The sequence below is a fragment of the Orussus abietinus genome, unplaced genomic scaffold (genome assembly GCF_000612105.2).
Source record: "Orussus abietinus isolate OABI.00-Male unplaced genomic scaffold, Oabi_2.0 scaffold692, whole genome shotgun sequence".
NCBI classification, from domain to species: Eukaryota; Metazoa; Arthropoda; class Insecta; order Hymenoptera; family Orussidae; genus Orussus; species Orussus abietinus.
This window is the reverse complement of record NW_019394839.1, coordinates 1,816-13,003: the sequence shown is the minus strand read 5'-3', so window position 1 is coordinate 13,003 and position 11,188 is coordinate 1,816. Positions and strand designations below refer to the sequence as shown.

The window sequence follows — 11,188 nt, the reverse complement described above, 5'->3', positions numbered from 1 at the left end:
CTGTTTATTCTTGACGATTTTTTTGTGCTCACGATAAATAATCAACGCCGTTATGGATTGTACAAAATTAATTCTCTTTGTGGTATTATGGTGTGCGAATTTATCTGCGAGTTTCAGAATATTAGGAATATGTCCTAGTAGTAGTTTTAGTCATCAACAACCATTTCAAGCTCTTATGAAAGCTTTGGTAATGAAAGGACACGAAGTCACTGTGATATCAACTATACCGATGAAGGTGTGTTTATATTTAAGTAAAATTAACCACTTTTTTAAAGTAGGAAAGAGAGTAACGGTTACTATACATTTTGGGAGGAGTGAAATTAACTATTCTACGTTTACTACATTTTCCTAGGAAAAATAACAAAACTTTTTACTATTTATATTGTAAAATTTCACTTTATTGTTGTTAACGTAACTGATATAACATCGTATATTTTACATATCCAGATAGTATTATGAACTGTTGTGAATAGTTGTTGATCATAAACTCTTTTGCAAAAATATTTTTGTAATTATTGACGTTTAATAAAATTGGAAGGTATGATTATATTTAAGAGGATGTCAAAGTGGCATCCGAAGAGTCAATTGTTCATGAAGCATTTCTTCGACCTGGGTGTATTGAATCATTTCAAATTTTTCAATATAAATATGAAGGCTATAAGGAAAGTCCTGACACTCATGAAATTTCATTTTTTATAATACATTTTGAAAACATGTAGGAACAAATGATAAAAAATTCAAATTTCACGAGTGCCAAGACCTTCCTTATAGTCTTCATATTCACATGGTAAAGTTTAAAACGATTCGATATACCCAGTTTGAAGATAAGTCTTATAAACAAAATCCCCTAAGGTGATGTGAAACTATATTCTGAAAGGTCAATCGTTTAAAACTTTACGGTGGGAGGCCGCGGGGCCGCGGTTTAAAAGGGCTCGAGGCAAGTGACTCCACGTGGCGGAAGCACCGTGTCAAAAGAGAACCCACGCGCAGGCCGCCATATTAGGGAACGTGGACTCTTCCGGGCTGTTAAGGGCGTCGCGGAGTCGACCGGGCCAACCGAGGCACGTCTACGAGGTCAGGGTTCGTGGACGGAGCATCGGTGGCACCGTGGGACCCCGCCCCGGCGTAAGGGCTCCGTTGAGCGGCTGGAGCTATAGCCCCGAAAGCGAATCCGAGGTCCCTCCACTGAGCTTCCGCGAGACTCCGTGACCCCGTGGGGCTCCGACGGGGGGTCGCAAAAGAACCTCGGCGAGGTGTCGTCACCCCGAGGCCGCCTACACGCAAAGGCGACTGGGACCGGACGCCCGAAAGGAATACTCCGGGCGGCTGTAATTTCGGCTGTTTGTTTATTTCTTTTATTTAATTAAACTTTACATATAGTGGATACGAAGGTTTCTTCCTTCGTCCCTTAATGGCCAGAAGCCACTCACTCTCCGATTAGCAGGCAGCTAGTCGGTCGGACGGGGAACTCGGGAAAAAAGACATAGTCCGAGCGGTAAAACCCCACTGGCACCCTAGTTCGTTTATTGCTTGTTTTAGATTTCAGCCCTCTTACTAAAGAGAGAGTCAAGTACCATTGTTTTTTATTCGCCAACGTTAACGGCGAAACGCCCCTTCTTGATGGTCACCCATCCAAGAAGCGACCGCGCCCGACGTCGCTTAACTTCGGTGATTTTACGGCAACCAGTGTATCGACGCGGCTGTGTGTTGACTGACCGACTGACTGTCACACCCTTGTAGGATCGGGAAAGCGATTCCGCTATCCGATTCGAATTTCGAAAAAAGGGGCCAAGTTTGCCGGCGGATTACCGGTTCTGCGGTCGGAAGTTGCGGTCGTAGGGCCGCCGTCGCAGTACTCAAAATGGCGTTGCCACCAAAAAGGCTATAGATGATTTCTATTTTATCGACGTCGATTAAATTTGTCAGCGCCTTTCATGCCACCTTAAACCAGTAGTTAGTGACAATAGTTCAATTTATTTTTCTTTTTTTATTTCAGTTACCCGCAAAGAATTATAGAAACGTGGATGTGTCCTTCACCTACCGAAAGAAAGATTGCACTGGGTTAAGGTAAAGTATATACACAATGGAGTATGACATTTCTACGGTAGTCCCTAGTAGTACATAATATTTTCTAAATGTAGTTTTTAAATTTTACTAAATATCCTAAGCGACAGATGTTTTAAGATGTCTTGTAGATTTCATTTGAAGATATCTAAAATTTCGGTTAAAAATCTCAATGACATAATTCATTTCAATAATTTATAAACATATATCGAAATTATATACCACCGATGTGTGGGGCGTGTGAACGAATAAATCGCCACACTACGCTCCGGTTTCCGGTTTCGGTTTTTATCATGTCCTGATCAATCCGTTTGATTGCCCGTTGCAGTTCCACGTTGGCTCCTCGAAACTTCGTGTCATTGTCGGAATAAATCTCTGACGGCTATCCCCGTCTAGCGGCTATTCGTCGCAATGCCGTAATGGCGGAATCGGTGCTCGGGGAGGCCGCCAGCTCCAAATATACAGCACGCGTGGTGAGACAGGTGTAGAGGACACCCCATCTCTTCTCGTGTCGTCGGCCAATAGTTACGTCCATCGGTCCGAAGTAATCCACTCCACAAAACGTAAATCCGCGACATGATAGCTCTTAACATCTGACGCTTCGTCGGTCGTCGTGTTCTATTCGATGTATCTATTGGAATTTTCTTCCTTCAAAAATCGAAGGATAGCAAATCCATTGCCGGATTCCATTGGACTCCTAGAGTTCTTTCCGTAACCGATTCATCCAGCACAAGGTTAATCACTTCTTTCGACCAACAGTATCTGCGGGCTGTTGCTTGACCATCTGCGAATTTCAAGTCCCCCTACTCCTGCGGACTTTGATAAGTTGGTGTACCAACTGGATACCGTCCTCTTCCGTGTCCACACTGTCTAAATAATCATCCGTGTAATGTTTACTAACAATGCCATCCAAAAATATGTCATTGAGATTTTCAACCAAAATATTTTACATATCTTCACATAAAACATACGAGACGTCTTAAAAAATCTGTCGCTTGAGATATTTAGCAAAGCTTAAAGAAATATCCAGGAATTATCCTGTGCTATTAGAAATGTATTGCATACGTATACAGAAGGAGAGGAACATAAATATGAATTGTTGCCTGCATTGTTAGTAACCGGCCATTACCTATATTTTTTTATTTACAGGCACGTGAATGCATTCAAGATACTGATGGATAACATGAACGAAGCCAATAATTTATGTGAGGAACAACTAACTAGTGATGCCGTGCAGCAACTAATGTCGTAAGTTATGTTCGCAAAATTTTATTACCATCATAGCAGTGTCTACTTTGTGAGCATGACGGGCCTTTTTGAATAACATTGTTTATAATCTCAGCTATGAATATACGTTACCCCACTTTTAACGGTAACAAAAAATCAGGAGCAGGACATTTCGGCCAAGTGATTCCATGTTCTGTAACGTGGTAGATCGTGGAGCCTCCACGTTCCAAAGCCGTGCCGTTTCCGGGCCGAGGGCCTCCGAGATACGGGGGAGGCCGAGGTAACGTGGGCCTTTTCCAAAAATTCGTCCGAATGCTAAATCGCCTCTCGGAGCCCTGTACGCGGGCTTGATGCAGATTGGGGGGTTGGATCGCGACGGTTCCTCGCCGAGGTCCTCGCGACCCCGTTACCGTGCCCGCCACCTTCCGGGCCTCGCGGAAGTCCAGTAGAGGGACCGCGGATTCACTTCCGGGGTGCTATCTCCTCGCGAGGTCCTCTTACCGACAGCCGCTCAATGGAGCACCCACGTCAGGGCGGGACTCACATCCGCCCTGCTCCCGTCATGCCACCGGGGCCCCGGTCTTCCTCTTGACGTTCACAAGCCCTGCGGTCGATCCGGTCGACTCCGCCCGAAAGAGCCCGTTGCCCCAAAATGGCGACCTGACGGAGGGCTCCCTTCGGCACGATGCCGTGCGCAAGCAAGCGTAGATGCGGTCAAGTCAGTTTTCGTTTTCTCACCGTTCTGCGAGCGGCACTCAATGTGCGGTACATGCGGTACATTATATGTCCATGGCACGATCATTCCCCACAGTTGATTGGACCATCAAAAATTATGAATCCAGAGAATTTTTTCAGTTCCGTTTCGATCTCTTTGCAATCGTTGTACCGTAACGACGTATGGCGTATGCCGTTCCGTGTACCCAATGTAATACGACGCAACTGTCAACGTAAATATAAATCACGATAACGTAGAGCCTGATCTCGGATACTATATCAGTCAAAAAAGTTTGGTTTCATCGATTAAGTTTCTCGACGGACTTCATTTCACCTTAGTTGAGCACTCTTTAAATTTAGATAACTTTTTATTGCAGGAGAAATGAAACTTTTGACGCTGTCATCATTGAACAGCTGTGGTTTCAGTGCTATTATGCTCTTGTAAAGCATTACAACTACCCGATATTGATTGGCTACTTGAGTGTTGGGAATTTACCTTACGTTATGGACTCAGTAGGTAAGGGCATTTTAAACGGTATTCCGTTTCCGAAATTTCTGCATTCACTGGCTTTGCAATGTATAGTCCAGAAAATATAGAGACGAAACTGTCCAAATTAAAACACGAAAGTTCTTTGCACGTATTGCTTCCTTTTAGCATGGTCTATTGGAATAATTTCTTGCAGGGGATTAAAGTGAAGTTAAACGCATCGAAAAATTTGATCGACGTCGGTAAAAAGAATTCTTTTAAATACCTACGATACCGACTTCCGTATGTTTTGTGACTGCTTTTTCTAATTATATTAGGTATTGTACTAAATGGCATACTCCATATGTCGCTTCCGTACAATAATTACAAAGAAATATTCTTATGTGATCACGAGTCATGTGTCAGTTTCGGACAGTTTGGTCCGATACCCTTAAAAGAAAGTATTTTACTCGAATCGACTGATTTAAGGAGGGTTTCGCTTCACCTTAAAGGTCTGGTTACTAATAGCGATACCGTTCAGGAAGAAGAAAGTGTCTCTTCCGGGTCGGACGTACCAGAGAAAACTGTAGTCTCAAGACAAAAGCACAGGTTGATCTATTATAAATCAGAGTTACATTCCGAATCAGAGCGGATCGCGTGACGGCGTGCTTCTCGGCGGGCGGAAGACTCTGGAAGACTCTGGAAGACTCTCGACGTTCCGTGGGGGCGCGACCGTTGTCCCTCGTCCGGCGCGGGCTTATACAATCTTTTTTTTTGGCACTACAAAATTGAATATTGAAATATTTTCATAATACAAAACATGTACCGTATAAACTGTAACTATATTATTTGAACTGAGCGGTATATTCTTCTTCTGCGAAATAATAATTAAAAATAAATTGTTGCAGGCAATCCAGATGATCCCACCTTGAATCCGGATATGGCATATCCATTTACAGATAGAATGACGTTGGAGGAACGTATCTGGAACATTATCTACACAACATGGTGCCGGTTATATTACAGATATGTCCATTTACCTCGCGTTCAACGGATCCTTGACAAATGGTTTCCTGGTACTTCAGTTTACGACGTGGATCGAAACTTTAGCTTAGTAATACTTGGAAATAACCATGTCCTTGGATACCCCAAACCTCTTTTACCGAATGTAGTAGAAGTGCACAGTTTACAAATTCAGGAGAACCCCGATCCTTTGCCGATTGTAAGTATTATTATCGTCTACCGATCGTGAGTGGTCCACTTAAAACCGAATACCTGAATATCATTCTTGGATTGAAAATATATGAAAACCTTTTCTCCTTGCGTTTCCTTCCCGTTATAAGTAATAACTTAAACAAAAATATCATAAACAGTAACGTTTAGCATCGAAATCATATATTTAAAAAAAAAGGAAAATACGAAGCGAGTCCAGGCAATATCGGGATAACAGCTAGTATTCCTAGAATAACGATAATGTTACGTGTTAGTGGGATTTAGGCCACTTTTGGTTTTTACTAACTTGTCCTATTATGAACCAAATCAGGTGCAACCTTAACACAGTTTCATGCTTTCCTTTGTAATGGTTTGAATGTAAAACTGTTGTAGGAAATACAGGATTTCCTAGATTCCGGCAAAGATGGAGTTGTTTACTTTTCGTTGGGATCAAATTTACAGGGACATCAACTTCCTCCACTGACATTAAAAGCGTTGTTTGATGCATTTAGCGCTCTGAAATACCGAATTTTATGGAAATATAATAATGACGCATCTTTCAACATTACTAATATCAAATTTGTAAAATGGGCACCACAGCAGGCTATTCTCGGTAAGTGTTCGTTAAATTTGAAAACACTCAATTTTAATAACGTATCAATTCATTTTTGAAGAATAGTAACAAAAATATAACATTTCAGTATACAGTTATATTTCCTCATTTTTACTTAATATTTTTAATTATTCGGAAGAAAAAATAAAAATAATAAAGAATTAAAAAAAGATGAACGCGCTAAAAAATGTCTGTACAATTTCATTGCTTCGGTAGGTGGATGAATTGTAGCTCTTATCTCGCTGGACAGATTCAACAGTTTCATTTCGGAATGCGTAGGCTCGGTTTTGCAAGACTAAAGCAATGTATAATCTTATTTTTGGTTTTCAGCTCATCCGAATGTTAAGGCGTATATAATGCAGGGTGGTTTGCAATCTTTGCAAGAGGCCGTACACTACATGGTTCCTGTTATTGCAATCCCATTTTTTGGTGATCAGAATTTCAATGCTAGAAAGATATTGGACACACAAATTGGGTTAAATCTTAACGTTGACAGCATGACCAAGGAAACGATAATGCACGCGGTCAGTGAGGTTATCGATAACCCAAAGTAAGTATTTTCTGAATACAAAAAATACTAGTCTATGTACTTGTACTATGTAAAATTTCTCCTTATCTCAGATACTCGAAGAACATAAAACAGTTAGGGGACATATTAAAGGACGAACCAGTGAAGCCCTTAAATAGGGCTCTGTGGCACGTTGAACACGTTCTAAAGTTTCCTAATGCAAGGCATCTGCGTTATCACGGAAGAGATATATCGTGGTTAGAACATCACACCGTGGAAGTACTCTTTTGTTTTGCTATCATTTTGCTTATATCTGCATTGTATAAATGTTCCGTAATGCGAGAACGCAACGTAATTCGGCACAAGTGTAAGATGCAAAATAGGTTTGAAGAAATCGCATCACATTCAAAATCTAAGGATAATTGATTTCCTTCTACGTACACCCGAGCTATGTTTTGACATGTAACATAAGTTTGGTGCAATGAAAATACAGTCATGGTCACAAGACTCGATACATTTTCGAGCCAAATACATTTATAAGAAGCTGCGAAAATGCGAAAGTAGAGTCTATCGTCTCAAAAGTTGCGAGCCAAATGTGATAAAGTCTAGTGAAGACATTCGAATATAGCACCTTCGTGAGTATAATACTGATTGTTGTTTTTTATCATTTATTACATAATATACAGGCCTGTGAAAATGCGAAGCATCATAGATTATTACTGCTTAACGGTTTCGTAAGACTATCTGGAAAATATTCCACTCTGATAATTTGTAAAATTAATGTTTTCGTAACCAATTTATAATGATAATATTTCCATTATACCCCACAGCATGTGGAAATTATAACTTATCATTGAAAAGGTGTAAAGTAACATTGTGCGATATTTTAAATTGAAAATTATGTTTTACAAAATTGACATTGTTGGAGTGTATTACAGGCTACATAGATAATTAGTTTAGTGTGCGTACACCCTAAAAACTATTGGTAACTTTTCATATGCCGTTAAACGCTCAATTTTAGTATCAAATAGATCCCGTAACAGCAAAGGACGCTGGCGTTAGTTTGCAGTCATGAAAAGCTATGTAGCGTCAAATTTGTGCCTCAAACGATCAGAAACCTACCTAAGCTAACAATTGAGTAACTCCGTTCGTAGCGTCGTATTCGCTCTTGCTTCAAAACATCCGATGTGACGTTTGTAAATAAATATTACAAGTGGTTCAGTGCGTTCGGGATAATTATTTGTAAGGTAAAATTAAAAAACAGTAGCACTATTTACTTTGATAGAATTAACAAAAAAGAGGCATTACGGTAACAAGTATTATTTGATGCATTTCGTTAATCAAGTTTCAAACTTCAACAAACAGCCGGCAACGTTTACGCTGCAGATGGAAAAATTGCATTTTTCTCTTATGCTAGCGTCACGGAAAAGTCACGTGATTGCGAATAATGCCAAAATGAAGCGTCCAAGGATTGCCGCTTCGAAAGTCTTTTTGAATATATATGTAGCATGATCGTGCAAACAAGTCTTAAAACTAATTCAAGATTTGTTTACGCGTTCATGCTACAGACTTTATACAAAAGAATTACGCAGTCCAAAATGGCGAAAACCTACTGAACGGTAGCACTTAGAAAGAGGGGGGAGGGTAAAATAAAACCTTGTTGGTTTTCCTTTCTTTCTGTTCTGTTATCTTCATAAGGATATCCATGTAATCGTTTGATTTTACATGTTCTACATTCGTGTCTCCACCATGATAATTTCAAGACCATTGTATGCAGGCGTGATTTAGTACGACCCACGGTCGTATACAGAGGTCTCTCGGAGGAAGCTCCGCTAAATTTCTGTAATGATCCGTAATTTATATTAAATTTCTTTGTAAGGTGTAACCCAGCGGCAATATAATACGGTAAGGTAATATCAAAGAAAGATTTGAAAAACTGTTTCATATATGGACGCAAAATGGACAAAGAGGAATACTGTATCCCCCCCCCCCCCTTTTCGCAGACTTTACTTTATCACAGTGACCCTAGTGGTAAAAAGTACATGAAAATTGCGATCTTCTTCCACGATAGAAGTTTCTAGACCTGTGTATACGGTTGCACTGTGACCGTGTACCTTAAGGATTTTAGATATGGGGCATTGTTTGTCGAGCGACTCCATCTGAAAATTATCAAGTTTTCATTTCGGCCTCAAATAAGTTTAATTTGAAACCCTTATCCGATGGAATTTTACACATCAAGTCATAGATTTATAAACAAAAGAGTGTATATGCGCAGAAGTCAAAATTTGGACTAATATATTCAAACCGTTCACTTTGAAGAAGAGGACTAATGATATGAGCCACGGTTTTTGGAAAGTTCCTTCCTATAGTGTTAAACTGCATTTTGATTGGCATGACAAAGCTCGTCCAATAGCGAAGATCGAATAATCCGGCATCGTGTGGGAGGAAATCTACCAATCTGGTTTGAGAAATTTGAGCGTGCAATCAAATTTTTAATAAACCGGGGAAAAAGCGTCCTAAATGAGGTTTAAACATTTTAAGCTTTCGCGGTCAGAATTGTTCTTTAAATTTTCTTATCATTAAAAAGTTTGCGAACAGCCAAATTCAAAGATCTACGATAAAGGTAATCTTTCTATTTTTGTAGTATTTATTGTTGTTTAAAGTTAGGAATGTACGTATAAAAGTCCAAACTTTGACTTCTCTGCTTGGGTGTCTTAAGTGTTTTTTTACGGGCTTATGCCTTGGCCTGTGAAATTCTAATATAAAACTAAGAATTGGTTTAATTTAATCCCGATCCGAAAAGGTATTTTTCAGATGGGGTCGCCTGACAAATAATGTCCCATATGTTGTTTTAAGAGGACATGACAGTGGCATCCGAGGGGTCAAACGTTCACAAAACTTCTCTCCGAACTAAGTATATCAAATCGTTTCAAACTGTACAACGTGAAAATGAAAGCTGTAAGGAAGGTCCTGAAAATCATGAAACTTCATTTTTCGTAAAAAATATCTATAAAAAAATGGTGTAATAATTGATATTTGACGAGTGTCAGGACCTTCCTTATAGTCACCACATTCGCGTTGTAAAGTTTGAAACGAGTTCGGAGTTCGGAGCATAGTTTCCTGAACGATTGACTTTTCGGATGCCACTTTCCCATCCCCTTAATCACACACTTCGCGAACGGCCCTCTGAATATCTTCATACATTTTTCGATGTCCTGAAATGGCTCAGGATCTTCTAACTCTTATGCCATCTGGTGGTAGATATGTATTATATGCATATAAATCATTCTCCATTCAATTTTACACATTGAAGTATGTACACTTTTGTCATTTACATTTTTCCGTGCTTAATATTAATATTCAAAATTGACAGTTATTTAAATAGCTACTAAGCGTTTTTGTGTGTATCCATATGATTTTCACACTGATCTATGTACTAACTGGATAGCTGATATCCTACAAAGTGGCGTGATGTTTCAAAGTGACCACAGCGCCTCTGGTCATGGACACATCAACTCATATCGGAGTATTTGCCCATGCGTCAAAACGACGCGTCATTCAACAGTAGATAGTATAAGAGGGGTCAAATTAATATGTTGGAAAAAAAAATAATTATCATTATTATTCAAATAATTACGAGAAAAAAAGTAATCATTTTGTTTTAGACGACGCTTTCTTACAATTTGCCCAACGCACCAATTTACACGTAAATTATGTCTCTTATGCCCCTTATACATTGAACGTTTACCTTCGCGAATTGACGGTTCAACATTTGATACTACCGGGATTGACAAATTGACGGTTCAAAACTTTTGCGCATGCGTGGGGGCGCTGGTATGTCTTGAATTCGTAGAAGTCCTCTCCAAATAGAACAAATAGGTATTAGCTTATCCAGTTAGTATATAGATTAATGGATTTTCACTATTTGCATAAACATACTACATCTACGATATTTTCTTGACGCGTAGACTTCTATACTTTAAGCGATATGTAATCATATGGTTATACAAAATGTCCCAAAGCTCTGAATCTTGATCCTAATGCATGTCAAAAGTTCCTTTTTCATTTCTGTGTAAGGCAATTATTTATCAAGTTATTAATATTATTAATTAATAATGCTATCTAACTCGGACATACGATGTGAACAATGTAATACCCGATAAGATTTCCCCATCGGGTAATACTTTATCTTAAATTCAATTATTCCTCACTTTCGGTTGATAATTAGGTTAATGAATTAGGAATATTCACACCCTGGTAGTATAAAATATTTGCCTTATATTTTCTATATATTTAGCGAATATCGTACATTTTGTAAATATTTAGCAGACATTTGAAATATTTGCAAGACATTTACTTCAGAATATTATTTTTATATTTATAA

At 39.2% G+C, this 11,188-nt stretch overlaps 1 protein-coding gene across 1 annotated transcript; it reads left to right on the top strand.

Annotated features, from left to right (window-relative positions):
* LOC105698409 (UDP-glucuronosyltransferase 1-10) lies at positions 1 to 8,117 on the top strand. Its single transcript, XM_012422647.2, has 8 exons — positions 1 to 235; positions 1,997 to 2,067; positions 3,214 to 3,312; positions 4,383 to 4,522; positions 5,380 to 5,693; positions 6,077 to 6,296; positions 6,627 to 6,846; positions 6,918 to 8,117. The coding sequence occupies exons 1-8, from the start codon at positions 53 to 55 to the stop codon at positions 7,228 to 7,230; spliced, it is 1,560 nt and encodes a 519-aa protein (XP_012278070.1). The 5' UTR covers positions 1 to 52; the 3' UTR covers positions 7,231 to 8,117.
* The last annotated feature ends 3,071 nt before the right edge of the window (positions 8,118 to 11,188 follow it).